This window comes from Rhinolophus sinicus, chromosome 17, assembly GCF_057876585.1.
Source record: "Rhinolophus sinicus isolate RSI-liver-muscle chromosome 17, RSI-T2T, whole genome shotgun sequence".
Taxonomy (NCBI): Eukaryota; Metazoa; Chordata; class Mammalia; order Chiroptera; family Rhinolophidae; genus Rhinolophus; species Rhinolophus sinicus.
In genome coordinates, this window is record NC_142517.1 from 125,927,501 (window position 1) to 125,951,550 (window position 24,050).

The 24,050-nt window shown below is 33.8% G+C and overlaps 1 protein-coding gene across 3 annotated transcripts in view; it reads right to left on the reverse strand.

The window, feature by feature from the left end:
* Positions 1-24,050, reverse strand: part of DPP10 (dipeptidyl peptidase like 10) — a 1,313,078-nt gene that overhangs the window by 116,236 nt on the left and 1,172,792 nt on the right. For all 3 annotated transcript variants that reach the window (XM_074335439.2, XM_074335432.2, XM_074335443.2), the window contains exons 6-7: positions 17,101-17,153; positions 16,922-17,003 (exon numbers count right to left, since the gene is read on the reverse strand). In XM_074335439.2, the coding sequence (XP_074191540.1) occupies positions 16,922-17,003; positions 17,101-17,153 (135 nt within the window). The remainder of the gene's footprint in view (positions 1-16,921; positions 17,004-17,100; positions 17,154-24,050) is intronic.

Consider the following 24,050-nt stretch of genomic DNA (forward strand, 5'->3'; position numbering starts at 1 on the left):
GATATATGTCCTTATGCGTCTGGGGATAGAATAGGGCTTTTTTTAGAGACATAAAACCAATTAGAAAAATAAGATTAGAAGATGGTTTAAGTTTTCCAAGGAAAAGTTCTTTTGGAAGACAGTGAATTTGGAAAACATAAAGAGAGGTCAAAGAAATTAGTGAACAGCCAAAGTTGGCTATGTCCTAGTTTAGTTCTAGGACATAAAATGTAATTATTAGGATAATTTTGATGGGTAAAGATGTGGGTACCGATTTGTTATATAATATCTTCATTCTGCTTTTCATATTAGATCACATTAGAAACAGACTAAGTACTGAATAAGATCTTTCAACATTTGTTTTAAATATCAGCAACTTTTTTCTAGCAAGTACAATTGAAGGTCCAAAACATGAATGATTTTCATTCAGCTTTAAAATATATGTATAAGTTTTTAGGTCCCTGGTTCTCAAAATGTAATTCCTCTTGTAGCAATGTAGCAATTAAAACAATATAACAGCATCAAATATTTTTAAAGACTAAATTACCTATTATCCTAGTACTCTAAGACAGTAATTATTTTTACTTTAATATAGTCTCTTGCCAACTTTTCCCTGATTACATCTCATATTTGTAGCACAGGTAACATCTCATGCCACTTTACATGACCATTGCTGATATATATATATATATATATATATATATATATATATATATATATATATATATTAAAGTAACATATATTAAAAGTAATAAATGTTGTGTTTTAAACTTTGTTTTGTTAATCTTAATATTTTAAAAAATATACATATGCATATATTAATTGTAAGACATGTTCATAAAAACATTAAATTAAATAATATGAAAAATCTCTCTCAAACCCCAGTTCTCTACCAGGAAACAACTACTCTCAACAAGTCTTGTGAATTTTTGAAATATTTAAATCATATATATTATATATATATATATAATATATATACATAATATATAATATATATACGAGTATACATACACACACATATGTATAATAGGTTATATATAATATATTGTTATTGTTTCGCTAATTATCATTATATCATACTAATTTATCACATGGGCTTCTACTACTAGATGGCATTGCATATCTGTATGTATAGAAGTATTATATTAATTTTGATTGCTTCTTAATATTTTATTATTTCATGCACCCTGATTTATGTTACTAGTTTCATAATAATTATTTATTTAAGTTGTTTCTAGTCTTTTATTTTGTTCTTTAAATTTCAAATAATATTACAATATATTTAATTTTTAAATGTCTTTAGCATATGTGCAACATAGCTAGAAGATAAATTTTACATTAGAAATTGCTAGATACATAATTCCATATTTCTTATTGGATATATTCTTTGTCCAATAAAAGTGTGTGTGTGTGTGTGTGTTGTGTGTGTGTGTCCGTCTGTATGTATAGTTTATGTTTGTTTTTGATTTCTATTTAAGTCCTTTGTAATCCTAGAACACACTATGCATGATTCCCATTCTGTTATACTTATTGAGAATTGTTTTACAGCCCAGTGTGTGCATTTAAAAGTGCCATGTGCTCTGTAATTATTGGGGATAGTGTTGTGTAAATGTCAATTATGTCATGTTGGTTGATGGTGTTGATCAAATCTTTTATATCCTTACTGATTTTCTATAGACTTGGTCTATCTTTCATCGTAAGACAAGTGTTGAAATTAACAGCTAAAATTGTCAATTTGTCTATTTTTTTGTTCCCCCAAATTTGTTAAAGTATATATTTGCTTACAATCTTTTCCTGGCCCTGGGGAATGATTACTTTATGTTCCTTAGAGATTACCATTTCAGCTGTGGTTGGTTAATAGTATCATAACATATAGAGTTTATTTTCACTTGTTCAATTTCTTTGTTGTTCTTAACGAGGAGAGGGAGGAGAGTGCTCCTCTACTGTACCATCTAAAGGGTGACAAGTTGTTTCTGACATGAAGAATCTTGACATTAATGCAGACCACAGCTCCCCTCAGGAAGTTATCATTCTGCCATTTAATAAAATACAGTAAATCACTACAATAATAAACTTTTCCCTCATTGGAATTTTTTTTACCTCAGGGGTTGTGCCAGATAGTTCACATTTTACAATACACAATATTTTATGATCTTATTTTTAAGGTTTTTTGTTTGTTTGTTTTTGTTTGTGTGTTTTTCTGTTTGGTTTTTTGTTTGTTTTTTTTGTTGGTTTTTTTTTTTGTCTGCTGATGGAATATGAATGGGCATCACTCTAGGATAACCCTGTATGGTTGAAAGTAAGAATAAGTGATATGCAAAAGTTTAGATGCAATGGAACATAGAGTTAACATTAAGGAACTTTCAGTAATTATCATTTACATTCTTATTCCATCCTACTGGTCAGCTTAGCAGGAACTGTCCAGTGTTCCAAGTGTTCAAAATTTTATAATTCATGCAGCATGTGCGAAGAAGGGCCATATAAATTGCTATTGATATTGGAAAACAAACAGGGAATCAAAGATATGATTGCCTCATTATTACCTCATTATTATTATTAAATAACTCAAAATTGTTTAAATATAAGTTAAGGGAAATACATGAGTTGTTATTTGAACTAGGAATGGTTGGTCATTCTTTCTAGTAAAATCAGCTGACAGTTTCTGTTTCCAGTTTATTTGATTCTATTTATCCTTTCACATTTCATATCTAAGTTATAGTTTTCTGTTATTAAAAATGTAAACAAAAGAATTAAAGCATCTGATTCCATGTAAACCTATTTTATTTCTTTTTGTATTGAGAACTTCCTTATTGGGGTACAGAGGCATGCCTTTAAATAAAAGTCCAAACCTTGCCCTGATAGGTAACTTCAAAATTCAGCTTGCAGGTCACTTCCTCCAGGAAACTGCTCTACCACCTCCAAGAGGACTTCCCCTGCAAGGTGATGCCCCCTCCAGTTTTGGGTGTTCTAAGAGGTGGGTATTTTCTGTGAGTTCATGGAATACAGAGACTGTTCCTTTTATGTCCCTAATGAGAAATGTGTTCGTACCATAGTTAGAACCTGTATAAAATTTTATAATTCATGTTGGATAAATGAATTTAAACACTTTAAATATGGATAAAGTCTACCTCCTCCATCCAAAAGATAAGTAAATTTCATATGCCCCATCATTAATATTGGTACTATTTATGATAAAGTATTGCTTTCCATTTGTTTTTTCTTCTATTATGATTTATTAAATTTATTGGGGTGACACTGATTAGTAAAATTAGATAGGTTTCAAGTGTACAATTCTATAATACATCATCTATATATCACAATGTGTGTTCACCACCGAGTCAGTTCTCCTTCCATCACCATATATTTGACCCCCTTAACCCTCTACCACCACTCTCCTCTCCCCTTACCCTCTGGTAACCACTAAACTGTGTCTGTGTGTAGAGTTTCTGTTTCTTTGTTTGTCTTGTTCTTTTGTTGCTTTCAGTTTTATAGCCCACATATAAGTGAAATCACATGGTTCTCAACTTTTTCTGTCTGACTTATTTCACTTAACGTGATGATCTCAGATCCATCTATGTTTTTTTTCTAAATGTTGAATAAAACATTACAAACATAGCATAGATAAAAGGTATTCTCAAATAGCATATAATAGATTGATGGTTTTCTTTCTTTCCCTCCCCCCCTGGATATAAGCCTGGCAATATTTCTACTCTCTCTAAATCTCTAGAGCTCGCCTGACCTAGAAACTGTCAACATGTTCCATTTCCACATGCAGGCATAAGTTACAACATCTTCCCTGCACAGCTTCTCATTCATTATTTTCTATGGAAAACTTATGCTCACTACCTCCATAGCTCAGTACACAGTTTTATATGCTATCAGAGTCACAGAGTTTGAGCTCCTGACTTCAGCAGGTTTACAGCTCAAAGCAGTCAGGAGGTCAAGTCAACACATACTTAGAAAGTGACTTCTAACATAGCCAATGCAAACACTTTAAAAGCAATATGAGTATCTTGACAATATGCAAGTTGCTCAGTTTTCTCCTTCAATTGAAATATGCAACACATAACTGGAGGGAAATGATCCAATGTGTATTTATACAGAAACAGAGTTTCTTTTTATGTTTCTTTTGAAAACCTCTGAATTTAGGTAGAAAAGTCAAGTATGTTATTTAAATAATTATAAGACACTAAGAGGTTTATGGGATTGCTTACTTAGTATGTGAGGATGTTCATACAGCACTCCAAATTAATTTTCCTTTAAATTGTACATTGTAATTGCATATGCTCTTTTTCTCTTCTAAACACACATATACATTATTATAGTATTTTATTTATATGAAAATGTATTTCCTTTCACATTTACATAATAATATATTAATATAATATATACCTGAATACATTGCAAATTTATCAATCAAGATAGTTGGGATATTTTAAGAGTATTTTTGCTGTCGTTTTTGTTAAAACAAAACACAATTATCCTATTATGATTCATCAGGTATTTCTGCTGTCAATATTGAATAAAAAAATTATAGGAGCTTCTTGATATTGGTTTTCTTGATGTCAAATTCGAAGTGAGCCCCATCAAATCTCAGGTGTGCCTAGTAATAGAATGTGGTAAGAGAGACTGCTTTTATTTCCTGGAATTAAAAACACAAACATTAGATTTTGTTACAGATGACATGAAAAGGTAAACTGTTTTCAATTATCTCCAATAATGATGAATGAGGTAAAAAGAAATGGTTCAAATTCACTTAAGTGGGAAATAGACATTATGACAACCGCCTGAGATGCAAATGGTGTGAATTTTCTGGCTTCAGTCTCTAGCAGTTTTCCTGCACAAGTGTACTACTAGGAATGAACGCTGCACATAGTGAAGGACTGACTTGAAAGAGAACTTGACTCTTAACTGGCATCTTTACTTCTATGACACCCCTGGTATACTAGGACTCTAAGTTCAAGACTTTCACCCCAAAATGTACTTGACATCAGCAGCAGGATGTGTTTGTGTGAGAGAGGATGTGTGTGTTTTAAAGTATATGGTGTGTATGAGTGTATCCATATGCATTGCTCATATTTGCATATTTTATCATATACTTCTTCACTCTATCTTAATGATAATTAAATAATTACTTTTTACTCAAAACATGAATACTTAATGGGATACAAAGCAAAATCATATTGATTTTTAGTAAAAAACATGAAATTTTAATGACATGTTCAAAAATGCTACCTTAAACCAAAAAGGACTAAAATCATACTGGGAAAGTTAATTAAACAGTTCAAAATTTCTATTAATGTAAACATAAGTAATTACATCAAGAAAATTCAAAATCTCCTAGAGACACTGAATTATTGCTAATCACTTAATATTTTAATACAATTTTAAGACAAATCTCTAATAATAGAAAAAAATGCAGGTGATAGAAAAGTTTGATAATATTATTTATATTTGGTGAACTACATAAACCTGATATTTTTCAAAAATATAGGTAATAAATTATAGAAAAATAATTTCTCCAAAAACCTAGATTGTGCTAAGTAAAACAATGGATATTTTTAAAGTTTTATGCCATTGGACGGATGGGCATGGTGATTTTATATTACTCTGAATAGATGAAAAAATATTAGTAATATCAAAGTTCATATTTTATGTTAAGTGTTCTTATCACTTAACACTTTTATGTTCTTATTCACTTTTAAGTGAATGTACTGATGGTTTCTTAGGTGTATACTTATCTCCATCTCATCAAGTTTTATACATTAAATATGTAGTATTTTGTAAAGTACAGACTTTCGTAAGTATCAATCTTTTATTTATACTCAATAAAGTGGTTTAAAAAATAGGGGTTTAAAATAAATGTTTTTCAAAATAATGTAGAAGTACACATATAATATTTGCATAATTTAATTTACTTGAATAAGTATTTATAGGACAATTTTAATTGTTAAACTGCACTAAAATTTTAGATATCAGTTTAAAACTTAATTTGTTTATCTCAAATATTTTATCAATTCAGTTCTAGATTATAATAATGGTCTCTAAAACTAGCTCTCTGCCTCTAGACTCATTTGCTTACAGTCTGTTATGAACTCTTCTGCTAGACCTGCCTTTTCATGCATGACTTCTTTTCATATTGTGCCACGCTCAAAACCTTCTTTGGTATCCCATTATCCATGGAAACAATAGTTAGCCTTTCATGAATTTCTCAGTGCAACCAGATACTTATAAAACCTATATTTTTCCTTGTGCTAAAATAAATTTCATAAAGAAAAAGGAGGAGAAGAAAGAGGATGGAAACACAGAAAGAGGGAAGATATAGTGGGATATTTAGCATATTCTGCACTATGTCTGCCTGCATATGACTGTAGGTCAGTGGTAGAAGATGGCAACGTGAATGATTAATATAAAATATTAAATAATTAGAGATAAAATAGAAGAATGTTAGAATCCTTAGCAGATAGAAATGTTGGGAACAAATTATCAGAGTGGAGGGAAAATATTTGACAGTTCTGATGAAAAGAAAACAATGACTGAGTATGCAAAGGGAATGACTCAGAGAAAAGAAGACTAATTAATTTTAATGCAAAACTAATTAAATGACTCATCTTTAATAAAATCACTCTGCTAAGTTTGCTGATGGCTTCAAATATTGATAAAGCCTGTCATACTCACATGAAATGGACCATTAACCATTTGTAGTGATATGCCCTTTAATTTATATGAATATTTTGTAAACATGCACACAAAAGATACCTTGACAAATATGGATTTATCTCAAAAGTTCCCAAAGAACTTCACAAAATGGTATTACAAAGTACATAGGCTTAGTTCTTTACAAAATTAGTGAAACTAAAATTCCTAAACAAGATAAAATTCAAGAGATAAAGATTTAAAAAATATATATTTTTAAAATAATAAAATTTAATACCTCTGAAATACTATATACCAGACACTAGTCAAAGTGCTTTATACACCAGAACAGCACTATTAGTAAAATACTGCTACTGTCACTATTTTAAAAATAATAAAACTAAGGCATATAGAGATTAAGTAATATTCTCAAGGTCAACAGTTAGTGTGGAATGGACCCAAACTCCTGAAAAAACACTCCCATGAGATCTATGATTTTCATAACCTTTTAGTATTTTTTATGATTTTCTCAAATATATTGACGGATAAGGAATCAATAATAAATAGGAATCATTAAAAATGCATGCAATTAATACTACTTTCTTGAAGGTATCAAATTAATATTGTGAAAGGGTCTAGGCTTGGAGAATAAGAGAGTCATTTTAAACAAATCAAAGTTTTAAAGAATTTTGAAAGGACTCTTCAGTGACATGCACACAAATTTCTCTGGAGTTTCTGGGTTCTGAGATTTTGTGTGTTTGGAATTTGCCTCTAGACTAATGGTCCAGTTCTCTTATTGAGAGCATCAGAGTGAAACAGGTAAGACTAGAGCACCTGCCCACTTTTAGGTGCCAACTAGCCACTGTCTGTGACTACCCTGATTCATGCCTCCTCTGAATTAAACCTGGTATCTTCATATCTAGCAGCTTTTACTGCTGCTCTTCAGGAGTATCATAATGGAATGGACCTAGAAACAATCCTACATAGGTATATAGAACACATTGTTTTAAAATTTCTCTAAATATTCACATGATAAAGGTAAGCATACTGTGTATAATCTAGAGTATCTGATCCCCTGCATTATTTTTCACTTTAAGTCACTGGCTTGTTCTTTAACTATGTAATTAATAATTGATTGATTTTTATTTTTGAGTTACAGTTGGCATTCGATATTATTTTATATTAGTTTCAGGTGTACAGCGTAGTGGTTAAACATTTGTATGATTTATGAAGTGATGCCCCTGATTATTCTAGTACCCAACCTGACACTATACATAGTTATTACACTAGTATTTACTATTTTCCCTATGCTGTACTTTACATCCCGTGACTATTTTGTAACTATCAGTTTGTACTTCTTAATACTTTCACCTTTTTCAACCTCCCAACCCAACACCCATCTGGTAAGCATCAGTTTGTTCTCTGTATCTATGAGTCTGTTTTTGTTTTTTGTTGTTGCTGTTGTTCTTTAGATTCCACATATAAGTGAGATCATATGGTGTTTGTCTTTCTCAGTCTGACTTATTTCACTCAGCATAATACCTCCTAGGTCCATCCACGTTGTTGCAAATGTTAAGATTTCATATTTTAAATCCAAGTAATATTCCATTGTATATATGTACCACTTCTTTATGCAGTCATCTATTGATGGGCACTTAGCTTGCTCCCATATATTGGGTATTGTACATAGCACTACAGTGAACATAAGGATGCATATACCTTTTCAAATTAGTGTTTTGGATTTCTTTGGATGAATACCCAAAAGTCGAGTTGATGGGTCATAAGGTAGTTCTGTTTTCAATTTTTTGAGAAACCTCCATACCGTTTTCTGTATTGGCTGCACTAATTTCCAATCCCATTAACAGTGTACAAGGGTTCCCTTTTCTCCACATTCTCACCAACACTTGTGTTTTGATTTACTGATGATAAACATTGTGACAGGTATGAGGCGATATCTTATTGTGGTTTTAATTTGCATTTCTCTGATGATTAGTGATGCTGAGCATATAGGTGTGGGTTTATTTCAAGGCTGTTTATTCTTTTTCATTGATGTGTGTGTCTGTTTTTATGCCATTATGTGTCTGTTTTTATGCCATTACCATGCAGTTTTGATTACAATAGCCTAGAAACATAATTTGATATCTGGTAGAATGAAACTTCCAATTTTGTTCTTCTTTTCAAGACGGCCATGGCTTTTTTGAGTTTTTTTTGTTTGTTTGTTTTTTTTAGGTTCCATATAAATTATGGGATTATTTGTTCTAGTTCTAAGAAAAATGCCATTGGAATTTTCATGGGGATTGATTTGAATCTATAGATTTTTTCGGGGGTAATGTGGATATTTTAATAATGTTAATTCTTCATAGCCATGAGCACAGTATATGCTTCTATTTATTTGTATATTCAATTTTTTTCCAATGTCTTATAATTTTCTGAATACAGGGCACTTACCTCCTTGGTTAAGTTTATTCCTAGCTATTTTTTTTTTTTTTGATGCAATTTTAAATGGGATTATTTTATTAATTTCTCTTTCTCATAGTTTATTATTGGTGTATAAAAATGCAACTGATTTCTGGATATTTATTTTGTATCCCGCTACTTTCCTGAATTCCCTTATCAGTTCTAATAGCTTTTTTTGGTGGAAACTCTAGGCATCTATGTATATACTATTATGTCATCTGTAAATAACAACAGTTTCACTTCTTCCTTTCCAATTTGGATGATTTTGTTTCTTTTTCTTGTCTGACTGCTTTGGCTACAATATTACGTTGAATAAAAGTGGTGAAAGCGCGTATCCTGATCTTAAGTAAAATGCTTTCGGCTTTTCCCTATTGAGTATAATATTAGTTGTGGGTTTCTCATTTATGGATTTATTATATTAAAATGGTTCCTCTAGTCCCTTATTGCTAAGTCTTTATCATAAATGGATGCTGGATTTTTGTCAAATGCTTTTTCTAAACGTATTGATGTGCTCATGTGATTTTTATCTTTCATTTTATTTATGTGGTGCATCATGTTAACTGATTTATGGATATGGAGACAGCCCTGCATTCCAGGAATAAATCCCACTTGAACATGGTGTATGACCTTTCAAATATTTTCTGAGTTCAGTTTGCTAATGTTTTGTCAAGGAGTTTTGCATCAATGTTCATTAGGGATATTGTCTTATTTAAAAAATGCATTATTATTTTTTGTAATGTCTTTTTCTGGTTTTGGAATCAGGGTAATGGTGGCCTCGCAGAATGAGCTTGGGTGCCTTCCCTCCTTTTGAATTTTTTTGGAATTGTTTGAGAAGAATAGGTGTTAATTCCTCTTTGAATAATAAAATTCACCAGTGAAGCCAACCAGTCCATGAATTTTGTTTTTTGGGAAGTTTTTGATTACTAATTCGATTTCATTAGTAGTAATTGGTCATTTCAGATTTTCTGTTTTTTCTTGATTCAGTCTTGGAAGACTGTCGGTTTCTGGAAATTTATCCATTACTTACAGGTTGTCCAATTTGTTGGCATATAATTGTTTGTAGTATTTTCTTATAATCCTTTGTATTTCTGTGATGTCAATTGTTATTTCTCCACTTTCATTTCTGATTTTATTTTTTTGGGTCCTCTCTTTTTTTCTTGATTACTCTGGTTAAAAGTTTATCGTTTTTTTTTTTTTTTTTTTTACCCCAAAGAACAAACTCTTGGTTTCAATGATTTTTTTGGTATTGTTTTTAAAACTTTCTGTCTTTTTTTTTTTTTTTCCTTAGTTCCTTTAGATGTATGGTTAGAGTGCTTATTTGAGATTTTTCTTGAATCTTGAGGCAGGCCTGAATTGCTATGAATTTCCATCTTAGGACTGCTGAATTTCCCTCTTAGGACTGCTCTCATTGTGTCCCATATATTTTGGGTCATTGTGATTTCATTTTCATTTGTATCAATATATCTTTTGATTTATTCCTTGATGTTGTTGTTGATTCATCCATTATTTAGTAGCATATTATTTAGCCTTTATGTGTTTATGTGTTCTTCAGTTTATTTCTTGTAATTGGTTTCTAGTTTCATACCATTGGGGTCAGAGAAGACACTTCATATAATTTCAAGCTTCTTAAATTTATTGAGACTTGTTGCCTACCATGTATTCTATGCTGGAAAATGTCTCATGTGCACTTGAAAAGAATGTATATTCTGCTGCCTTGGGGTGAAATGCTCTAAAAATATCAATTAAAATCATCTGGTCTAGTGTGTCACTTGAACTGATATATCTTTGTTGATTTTTCTGTCTGGAAGTTCTGTCCATTGGTGTCAACTGGGTGTTAAAATCTCCTACTATGATTATAATACTATCAATCTCTCCCTTTATGTCATTCAATATTTGCTTTACATATTTAAGTGATCCTATGTTAGGTGAATAAATGTTTACAAGGGATATATCCTCTGGTTGTATTGATCCGTTTACCATTATGTAATGCCCATTTGTCTGCCTTTGTGTTACAGTTTATTTTGTCTGATATAAATGTTGCTACCCCAGCTTTTTTGTTTGTTTGTTTCCGTTTGAATAAAATATTTTTTTCCATCCCTTTACTTTCATTCTGTGTGTGTGCGCCTTGCAATCTGAAGTTTGTCTCTTGTAGACAGCATGTGTAAGGGTCTTGTTTTCTTATCAATTCTGCTACCCTTACTTTTGATTGGAGCATTTAATCTATTTACATTTAAAGTGATTGTTGGTAGATACATAGTTATTGCCATTTTATTATTCATATTTATGTTCTTCCTCCCCCTTCTTCTTAAAAATGTCCCTTTAACATTTCTTGTAATACTTGTTAGATGTGATGAAGTCCTTTAGAATTTACTTATCTGGATAGTTCTTCATCTCTCCTTCAATTAAAAAAAAATAGCCTTGCTGGGTAGAATACCATTGGTTGTAGATCCTTGCTTTTCATCACTTTGAATATCCCGTGCTAATCTTTTATGGCTTGCAAAGTTTCTATTGAGAAATCAGTTGACAGTCTTACAGGAGCTCCCTTGTAAGTAACTAGATACCTTTCTCTTGCTGCTTTTAGGTTTCTCTCCTTGTCTTTAACCTTTGCCACTTTAATCATAATGTGTCTTGGTCTGATCCTGTTTGGGTTCATTTTGTTTTGGACTCTCTGTACTTCCTGGGCTTGTACATCTATTTCCTTCTCAAGGATGGGAAAGTTTTCAGTAATTATTTCTTCAAATATGTTTTTAATCCCTGCTTTCTCTCCTCTGGTACCCTTATGACATGAATGTTGTTATGCTCGATGTAGTCCCAGAGATCCCTTAAACTATTTCCTTTTTTTTTCTTTTTTCTATTGTTGTTTTTTTTCTGATATCTGGTCTTTAAAATCACTAATTTGATCTGCTGCTTCATCTAATCTGCTGGTGATTCTTTCTAGTACATTCTTTATTTCAATTACTATATTCTTCATTTTCACTGGTTCTTTTTCATTGCTTCTATGCCCTTTTTTATTCCTGGTATCTCTTTGTTGAAGTCCTCACTAAGTTTCTTGAGCATCCTTACAACTGTTGTTTTGAACTCTGTATCTGGTGTTTTGCTTCTCTCCAATATGTTTACTTCCTTTTATGGAGTTTTTCCCATTCTTTCATTTGTGACCCATTTATTTGTTTCCTCATTTTGGAGGCCTCTCTGTATTTGTCTCTATGTATAAGATAGATTACTACATATCCCAGTCTTGGCAAGTTGGCCTTATATAGTAGGTGCCCAGTGGCAGAGGGGCCCAGTGGCAGTCTCCCAGATCACCTGCACTGGGTGCTCCAGGAGTATCCCTTGTGTTAGTTGTATGTGTTCTACTGTTGCAGTTGAACATTGATTGCTCTTGGCATGTTGGTGTGTGGGATTCACCCTCAAGTGGACTGAGTGTGGGGTTTGGCCATTTCTATGGCTTATAAGCTGTTATACAGTGAGCTTACCCGGAGAAGTGGGATTTGCCCCAGTGAGCTCTGGCACCTGCTGATTACACCCTTTAGCATGCCACTTGTGGGGTCAATTGTATGGTGCTCTGCTGTGGTTTGAAGCCAACCTCCAGGTAAGTTGATTCTGGGGCCTCTTGGAGGGGCTCCAGTACAGGGCCAAGTCAGTTACTGACTGTGACCTGCCCGAGACTACCTAGTAGGATCTACAGAGTGATCTGTGCTTGGTCTCTCCTTGTGCTGGACCTGCAGGTGCATGGGAGAGGCTACCTTGTGAACCGAAAATGACTACCACCAGTGCTGGTCCTGTGGTAGCTCTGCAAAAAGCCCAGGGCACCCTGATGCCTGCTGACACCTGCTGGCTCCCATAAGGATCAGCCACTGAGAAAGCCTTGTGTGTTATTCAAGAATTGAGGTGGGGGACTCATGGAGTTACCAGGGTGGGATATATGGTGTTTATCAGGTTAATATAGATTCTAGTTTGGTGCCAGTGCTGAGTTTGGAGCTACTCAGCAAAAGTCTCAGAGCACACCAAAAACAGCTGCTGCCTGTCTGGGGCCCATAGATCCCCAAAAATTGTCCAGGAAAGAAAACAATGTGGGTGGCGCTGGCTGCTGGCTGAGAATGTGCCTCTGGCATTGTATAAGTTGGGTTGGGAAGTGTCCCAGGGAGTTACTATGTTGGAGCAAGGGAGGCTAACCATGTAGATTCAGATTTAGCCATATGGAATAGGCCTCAACACGGGAATGATGGCGCCAACCTGCTGGCTGCGCAGGAGGAGGATGCTACACAGGAAAAATGGTGGCTGCCCCTCTAGTCCTTGCCCTGGAGCCACACAACTCACTTTCTCCCTGTATGTCTCTCACACCTCCTGCGTCACCATCCCTCTGCCAGCGTGCAGGGTGAGTGCCTATGAATTAGTGAATATATGTATAGGCCCTTTAAGAGGATGTCCAGATTTGCTGCAGTCCTCCATCTCACCCAGTTCAGTGCAATTCTTGCTGACTTTCACAGCAGACATAGCAAGGCTTCCCCTTCCTGGCATCGGAACTTTGGACTGAGGAGCTGGTATGGGGCTGGGGCCCCTCGTTTCTCCAATGGAACCTCTGCCCCAAAGGTATTCCTTCTGATGGTCAACCACCACATGTGGTTGTAGGGCCAGCCCATTTTGTCTCTGCACCTCCAACCAGTCTCACCATGACTTCTTCTTTATATCCTTAGTTATGGGAGTTCTGTTCAGCTAGACTTCAGATTGTCACTGGTTTGTTTTCTTCATAATTATTAACTCAAGTATCTAACAATTTAGTGATATGGATGGCCATGAATACAGTTTTATATAGGATTTCATTTTGAAACGTAACCATAAAGTTGTTTAAGCAGCTTTCAGTATAATGTCTGGCAACTTTGTGTATGCTTCTCTCATTACTTTTGGTAAACCTTGGTTTTCTCAATGTCCCTTTAGTATGAGTCCATAAAATCATATTAAGCATGTGGGGAATTAAGACCAGGGGTAAACATTTATTTTACAGTTGATTCTTTTCTATATTTTAAGTAGTTTCTTGTTTTAATATTACACTTAACACTTAGTTTACATGTAGAGGGTGCCAAAAAATGTATACACATTTTAAGAAAGGAAAATTGTATTAAAATTGTAATACTTAATATATACTGATAACAAAAGATGAATACAAGTCACATTTGACTTCTGCAACTACAAGAGGTACTCAAAGTGGTTACCATCAGTGTCCAGACACTTCTGATTACGGCTAACTACTGGTTGAGCAACGTTGACTGAAATATTTACTTGTATATATATTTTTTGGCATCCCTGGTATTTAAGGAACACATCCACCCTCACACAATGAAAGTTGTTTTTGCATGTGAAAAAACGTGTTTCCCTGTGCCAAAATAATAATCTGTTGTACAGCTGACTTTGGAAATATTTCTGAGTGGCAAACTATGATTTAAAAAAATGAAGAAAATCTGTCATAGTTATTACTTTTTAACTCTTTTCTACCTTTATGTTCTCCCTTTTTTTGTGTCTCAATCATTTTGAAAATTACAAAAAGAAAATTAAATTATTTTAGTTTAAAAAAATCAGAATATGATAGAATTATGTTATATAGAATGCAAAATGGAAAAGCCCAAGAAACACAATCAAATGCCCTCATTTTGCTGATGTAAATGACATGCAAAGAGGGAAAATGACTTGGACAAGGTCACATGACCAACCACTGGCAGAGATTCTATCTCAGGTATATTCACTTTCAGAATATTTCAGGGTCCAGAAGATTTTCCAATGAAAAGAAGTATAATTTAGGAACAGTGTATTATTCTACAGCCTTCTTGTGATACAAAATATCTAGTACCACTTCCCTATTTCACCAATTAGCTTAAGAAAGTATTCTTAGATTTATAAAGAAGAATAAAATAATAAATGTGTCTTATTAAATGAAATGTTATATTTCCCCAATATTTTTCATAATGAAATGGTGGTATGGGTATTTCTATTTTACATATGAGAAAATTGAGGCTTATGGGAAATAAGAAACAGACTTGAGCCCACCCTGCTTCTCTTGATGCAGCAGTTCTAATTTTTAAAAATATCAGGATTTTAACCTCTGTTAAAAAAACTGTTAAAGGTTATAGTTAGGGTTGGTCAATCAGAATTATTAAAGACAAATAAGATACATATATTGATAAGGGTATCAAACATTTCAATTTGCTGTAGGATTTATTTAACATTTAATACCTTTCACTCTTCAAAACCTAATTCACATTATATAATGCAGGACTGATAGGGCACTAAAGAAAATACACACTATCACTGCTAAGGAAATAAAAGACTTCAAAATATAATTATTAAGAGATCTAATAGGTACATATAAAACACTGTTCCTATGACATGGAAAACATTTGTAAAAGTTATATTAAGCCCTAAATCAAATGCTATCAATTGCAAAGTCACTATTATAAAGATCTGTTTCTAAACTCTGCAAATTGTTTTAAAACCAATTCTACATTTTTCAAGTTTAAAAACAAACCTTAGAATAACCCACCTGAAATAAGAACATATAATGAAATTTTTTTAAATATTCAAATTAAATACTATTAAAATATTACTCTCAAACCTATTGGATGAAGACTAAATAAAATTTAGAGAAAATTCTATAGTTTTCAGTGCTTATATTACAAAAGACAATGAAAACACTAATAATATAATAGAAAGGATCAAATAAATCTAAAATTTGGCTTTTTGAGAAGACAAATGTGAAATTTACAAATATCAACCAAAGCTGATCATGAAAAAAAGAGAAAAATACTTATAAATAATATTAGGACAGAAGAAAAAATATTAATACAAATGAAAATATTAAAACAATACTAAAGAAGTTATAAAAATGTTATGCAAAAATTGGAAATTTAGTTAAGATCAGTTTTTAGAAATGTATCAATTACCAAAACCAATTTGAAAATAAATGTAACACAATCTTATAACTGGAATAGAATGTTTTTAAAAATCTTCCCACAAAAACAAAAACCAAACAACAACAACAACAAAACAACAAAAAAAGAAAACCACTTTACCTAGACACTTTCATAGTGCAGCTAGGGTGAGATTTTAATAAAAGAGAAAGCATAAAATTTGGAATGGAAGAAATAATAATATCAGTATTAACAAATAATATGATAATGTGAACAAAACAGGTGTTGTTGAGGATATGGAACAAAGCGAACTCTCACACTGTTGCTGGTAAGAGTATTAAAACTGACATGATTGAGAGATCAATTTGGTAATGTGGAGTACATTTGAGGGTGCTCATGCCGAATACGCAAGCATTACAGCTTCCCAAGCAGTATTCCATTGAAGTTGTTATATGGGCACCATGAGTCACATACAACAAACAATACAGTGTTGCTCAAACTGTTTTATAAATCAATAATTCTCTTTCTGAGTTTGTGATAATTGCAAAATATTATTTTAAAAATCTTCTCTTAAGAGAGTCTTGTCAACTGTAGACTTCTGTCTTCAGTTTTTACTCTGAACAATACTTCAAGAATAAATAAACTTGACAACATGCTATCAGGGAAATGTCACAGAGCTAGGCCCTAGTAGGATTGACTCTCTTCTAGATTCCATGATTAATTAGCAGTTTAATCGTCCATTACTCGAAAAACTCTTTTTAAATTAATTGATAAAATAATACTAGTATTATTTTATATATTCTTAAATGAGACTACTAGACAGAAGATATAAAGGGAAATAAGAAAACATCAAGGAAAACAAGACAATTTTTACAAGAAAGTGGTTCCTGCACACGTTTTTTACAAGGCCAGGCTCAGAGTACTTGGTGCAGACCGAAGCCCGTGCTTACCAGCTGCTGCCCTTGAGCACCCCAGGCTGCATACTGCAAGATGGAGTCCTCTACTTCTGGGGGATTTAACTCCCAAACTTCCCTTGAAAAAAGGGAAATATTTTTACATGAACAAATTGACATCTACAATAATGTAGTTGGACAACGGCTCAAGAAAACCCAAAAATCAAAGAACTTACCTAGTGTGTATGTTGTAAATCACATATGAAGCAGTATATGAATAATGAAAAATCTGAAATTAAAAAAGGAGAGTGTTATTGAAGAGTTTAAAAATAAAGGCTCTATCTTAATGTGTATATATGGTCTTATCAAGTTCCAGGAAATCCAAGAATTGGTTTGCGAGAAATCAAAATGGGAAACAGTGTAATTCTGGAGTTTATTACCTTCTCTCAGCCATACTTAAGTGCAATAGCCTCAAACCCTTCTTCTGACCATCCCTTATTCAATGCATCTATACTTAGTATAATTGCAATTACGATGCTACCTTCTTCAAAATATTGAGTAATTCCTCATTGCCTATAAAATAAAGTCCAAACTGCTTCATCAGTGTTCAAGGATTTGGGTATTTAGGGTTCAGCTTGCTTTTCCATCCTTATCATCCACTACTTCACATTACCTCGCCCATACTTCAATCATGTTAGACAAATTCCCCCTGTAGGTCCTGAATTTTACTCATTTCTTTTTTGTTTGTTTTCTTTTTCTAGGACATCCTACCCTAACTTAGGTGGAAATTCTCCTTCCTTGTTATACAGCCTCTGCATAGAGATTATACTGATGCCCTCAAATGAAATCCATCTCTCTAACAGTGATTTACTCTGATGTTAGGACACTTCTCACTCTGTAGCATAAACTATATAACTCTTTTAAGTACATGTCTCTTTTTCCTGCTAGAATGTTTTCAGGTCCAGTTGTATATACCTGTGCGTCCTCCACATTACCTAATACAATGAGTTTGCATGCAACATGCAATCAATATTTGTGAAGTAATAATCATAATGGGGAAACACTCCTACAGGTTGAGGTGTTTACTGGTGGGTACAAAGGTATACCAGCACCCCCAAATCCTTCATAGTAGTAATTGAAAATCATGTATTAAATAGCTGGTTGTAAGTATGTGATCTTCCAGGTAATGCTAGTACTATTTTACAAAGAACCCTGTTCCTTTTTAATGGCCAACTTCCCAAGGATCACAGCACCCATGATGGGGTGACATTAAATCCCAAAGATAGGACCATAGTGGATGATGCAAAGATATCTCTACATTTTGGTTCTTACTAATTAGAGATGATGAAATAGTGGAATACAGAGTAAATAAGGAAAATTGCAAAAGAAAGGTTAGGGAAAGAAATGATGAATATGTTCCATTTCAGTGAAAATTATTTTTCTATAAGCTATGTGGGTCTGGTGAAGAAAATGTTTCTCTATCTAGCTGTATTAACTTATATTATTATTTTCAAGATTTACAGAACTTCTATTGATACTTCTATTTTCAGCATGCAATTATAAAAAAGCTTCTTTTATTCCAGTAGTGGATGCACATTGCACAAATATTATAATACTGCAACTAAAACTCTCTGGAAGTCAAATTGTTATTTCTTCTTACTGCAATAATAGCTTCAATTAAACATGATTAACCACATATTTGGTAAAGCAATACTAGCGGTCTCTCCTTGCATTGCAATTACAATCCTTCCCCCATTTGTTATAACATGAGGTTTTACAGTGAAGCTTTATTACTTTTGGAATAACTATTAAATCTGAGATTGCCTTCACTATTGAGTTGTAGGAGCAAAAATAAGTCCTAGTGTCTATTATGACATTCACATTGTATTCTATACAATTCCATACTGAATACAAATTTTAAACCTTGAATTTACTACTATAGCTGACAGAGATGAGAAATGTGACCACCTCTACAAATATACTTGGATATATTTTTTCATCTCAGAAAGTTCTGTTGCCAAAGCAAATTGCCAAATAAGCACTTGATCTTCAAAGCAGACAAATGTGTAAATGAGATAATGGGTTAAAGGAGACTATTCATCCCATCTGCTAATCACCTAATACACTGTACCTGAAGTATGGGCTCACATCCATTTGGAGAGAAAGAGTTCCTGTGCATTATTACTCTTTTGATCAAAGCAGCCCAAAACAATCACTGAGACAAAACTGGATATAACCATTGAATTTTGGTCTCTTTCTATAATATTTATTATAGAGATTGCTGGCTCTTCTCAATGTATAAACAGATATCCTCCAAATGATGTGATTTGGAGAGGGGCATATATAAATCTACTTTTTGTTTTGTAGTGCTGAGCCCAACCCAGCATTTGCTTCTTTCAGCCAGTGTATTGAGGTGGAAGACAACAATGAGAAGTTAACCCTGACTTGTCTGCAAACCCGTAGCTGAAGTAATATGTAGAATCTCAATGTCATGGACAGGTGTCCTACAAAACCAGCATTTTGTCATCTATAGGTAATTAGATCCTAGCCATTTACTCCAACCTTAGCACTCTTTCCTCTAAATCCACTCTTCGGTGTGTGTGTGTGTGTGTGTGTGTGTGTGTGTGTGTGTACTCCCAGTGTGTGTGTATGTGCTCCCAGCAGAACACAAATACATCTTGTTCTGTAACTTTCCATAATTAAAATAGCATTCTATGCCCATATCAGAACACAGACTATGAGGTAGAGGGAATCTTGACCAGGGTTAGAGGTAGAGGTTCCTCTTTTGTTTATTTGTTTGCATAGTGTTGCAGAAATTTTAAAAGGGGAATTTTTCAATGAAAATTGAATTTAGCTTTAGTGAACATCTGTGTTAAGGCACACTGGTCTAAATTCACTCTGTGTTAATTTGCATCTCTCTCTCTCTCTCTCTCTCTCTCGCTCGCTCGCTCGCTCTTGCTCTCGCTCTCGCTCTCGCTCTCTCTGTCTCTCTGTCTCCCTCCCTCCCTCCCTCCCCTTTGGGTAACATTTCTATTCTTTTTCAAACATTCCTCATTTCTTCTTATCCTAGGATACTTTACTACATTGGCTAGGTAGGTCTTGTTTCACGATGAGAAGATAAAACTGCAGTCACTAAAGGTTAGAAACAGTCATTTCCTATATTGATTGGCTGTTGCATAATAAAAGCCAGATTGAGCTACTGATGAGATCCTTGGGGACAAAAACATTTCATAGTCAAAATTCACATATTCATCCTATCTCTGCAAAAGATATTCCACTGTTTGTTACAGAGTGTGAACAATTATGGCAAAGGTAGTGGGAATAGGGCAAAACTGAGATATAATATTTAAATTCTTGATCATAGCTTTATCTTGGAAGCTGGCCTGTAGATGTCCAATCATTCAATCTCATGATGCCAAAAGGTATTTTTGGGGAGGTAAATAAAGCAACATAAGATCCTGAATGCAATCTGATCCCCATCATCTCTACATTACTTTAGAAACACCAAGAAGGAGTGGATTACTAAATGTTTATTACTAAGAGTGGTACAATCAATTCTCATTATTAGCTGTAGTTATATTCTATAAGCCATCATAGACACTGAGTTGGCAAATACTGAACCATTGGTCCTGGGAGAAATACAGGGTTAGGTTCTGCGAGCCTCTGGTCACATTTCCACCAACCAATCAATACATAACCTTGTTTCATGTATGTTTATTTTTAAAGACACTGTACCTAATATTTAATACTGCTAATTCATTAATATTGAACTCATGGCCAACAACATAATAGCTCATGCCTGAGTGAAGTATATCTAACACATGTAGTTTCCCTGAAAGCACATCACAGCCTTCTTGCACCTAGGAAAATTACATAGCAACACTTCAGCACTATGCTCGGGAAGTGTTTTAAACAGCAAAATGATCAACACAAAGCACCAGCATGTGCAAAACACAGTACTAAAAAGATCGCGAAAGGGACATGAATTTACAACATGAAAGCTGAAGCAAGAAGGCAAAACATTGTCTTGTGTGATCTCAGCTGGGAAAGTGTACACCACGCAACGCAAAGGGTCTGCTGCTCTGCACATGTCTGGGAAGGACAGAGAAAGCACAGTGGGGGTTACAAATACATTTTAGATAGTAGGCATATCTGCAAATGCAGAATCCGCAAATAGTGAAGTTTCACTGTACAGCAATGTAGACATAGCCTGAAAAATTACTGGAAGAAAGGAAAAAAGTCACGTTTTAAGATTTTAAGGCCTGCCAGAACTTGAACACAAGCAAAGCGTGGAAGTTGTCCAGAATGGTGGAATCCATGCTCTGTAAATGAAAACTAACTTTATTAATTCATTAGTTATTAAATGCTTGTTAAGCAACCTCTTTGACATGGACACTGCACCACTAAACACTATCAGAAAAAAGGAAAGGAAAGGGAAGGGAAGGGAAGGGAAGGGAAGGGAAGGGAAGGGAAGGGAAGGGAAGGGAAGGGAAGGAAAGGAAAGGAAAGGAAAGGAAAGGAAAAAAGATTGTGTCCCTCTTCTGGGTATCTACCCAAAAAATCTGAGAACATTTATTCATGAAGATATACGAAGACAGACATTTAAGCTCATGAACTCATCCTAGAAAAAGTGCTACATGCCTCATTGTTGAATATCATTATGGTCACCTTCAAAGTACTCCCCTTGGGAAGCTATGCACCAATGCCAGCACCTAGTCCAACCTTCAAAGCAATTTTGGAACTCTTTTTCTGGAATGGCCACCAGAGCTGTCATTGTATTACTCTTGATGTCCTGAATATCATCAAACTGTCTTCCTTTCAATATTTCCTTTATCTCCAGGTAAACAAAGAAGTCATTGGGGGCAGATCAGGTGAGTAGGGAGGGTGTTCCAATACAGTTATTTGTTTACTGGCTAAAAACTCCCTCACAGACAGTGGCGTGTGAGCTGGTGCATTGTCGTGATGCAAGAGCCATGAATTGTTGGCGAAAAGTTCAGGTCTTCTACCTTTTTCACGCAGCCTGTTCAGCATTTCTGTGTATTAAACTTGGTTAACTGTTTGTCTAGTTGGTACAAATTCATAATGAATAACACCTCTGATATGAAAAAAAGGTTAGCAACATTGTTGCGACAATTTTGCAAACTTAATTGTCAAACCGTGTACATACCCCTATGTTCACTGTGGCATTATTCACAGTGGCCAAGACATGGAGACCCCAAAGTGACCTTTGACAGATGATTGGATAAAGAAGATGTGGTATATGTACACAATGAAATACTATCCTGACATAAGAAAAGATGAAATATTGCCATTTTCGACAACATGGATAGATCTTGAGATTATCATGCTAAGTGAAATAAGTCAGACAGAAAGGGTCGAGAACCATATAATTTCACTGATACATGGGATATAAAACTGAAAGCAACAAAGGAACAAGACAAACAAACAAAAATCATAGACACAGACAAAAGTTTAGTGGTTACCAGAGGATAAGGGGAAGGGGGTGGTAGATAAGGGTAAATGGAATCAAATATGTGATGATAGAAGGAGAACTGACTCTGGGTGGTGAACACACAATGTGATATGTGGGTGACATATACAGAATTGTACACTTGAAACCTATGTAATTTTACTAACCAGTGTCACCCCAATACATTTTATAAAAATTAAAAAAAGAAAAATGAACCAAAAAACAAAAAAATATTGTGAAAATAAAAATTATTTTTTTAAATAGAATAAAATAGAATAGAGTATCAGTTGATAATTTTTATTTATTCCTACTGTGTTTTCCCGAAAATAAGACCTAGCCAGAACATCAGTTCTAATGCATCTTTTGGAGCAAAAATGAATATAAGACCCGGTATGATATGATGTATGATATTACATAAGGTACATGGTATTATATCATATCATATCATATCATATCATATCATATCATATCATATCATATCATATCATATCATATCCGGTCTTATTTTAATATACGACCAGGTCTTATATTATTTTTTTGCTCTAAAAGATGCATTAGAGCTGATGGTCTGTCTAGGTCTTATTTTCGGGAAAACACAGTGTATGTTGTTTATCAGTCAGTTTATAAACATTTATGGAATACTAATTATGTTTATGATCATAAGTTAAGTGCCTTCTCAAATGCAAAGACCATTATAAGTGTGATCCCTGTCCCCAAGGAGCCATTGATCCAGTCGGGGTGACAAGGTTAAGAAACATTATATTATCTTGGTGGATTGTGTTGCAGGTCACGGCTAAATTAGAACTCACACATTATAAACCTATAGACTTTACAAGAAGCAGTTAATCTTTTTGGTTTCAAGATTGCATCATAGAAAAGATAACTGTTGAATTAGACATTGAAGGGACAAATATAGCTGAGAAAATGCAGCAAGTGTACCAAATTTAAGGTATTCTTACATATAATAAAAATTTAAGTAGGAGACAAATATAATTTGAGCCCACATCTGTCTGATTACAACTCATATTGTGACTTTATCTTTCTGCATACTCTTTCAGGAAGCTAAGACAAGAAGTATGACTCCAGCTTTGCAAAAGATTCATTTCTGAAAGACCTATTAAGCCACCATCTAAAGATTTATTGACAGGAGTAGGTGTGAATTAATTGTGATTACCACAGTTAAGAGAGATTTCATTTTGTAAAGATGATCTAATATATCAGATTAAAAATGTAAATCCCCTTCCCCATTAGCTGTTTTTCACAATTTATTTTCTTGGAATATCAGTTATTACCTAAGACATCTATGGGGATTCATGTCAAGAAGAGTTACACTTAGAAGAAAAAAGAACAGGGTACGTTAGTAATTTAAACCAAAGGTCTGTATCTCTGAGTGCCAAACATTTTTTTTTTCTTTGCACTTCAGTTGAACTACCAAATTGGTATAAATAGTATGTATTTTCATGGCCTGGAGAATATTTAAAGCAAGATTATGGATGTGCCACTGACCCCAACAGTTAGGAGAACTAACCTATAAGGAAGCAATTCTCTGAGTAAATACCGTTTATGAAAGAATGCCAGTGAGAGAAAAGATGACAGAGGCGAAAGGACATTTGTAGCTTTTGGAAGTAAGTGTTACAATGATGCCAATTACATCCTAGAATAACGAAATACTTTTGAAAACGAGTGAGTAGTGATTCTGTTGTAACACATACATAT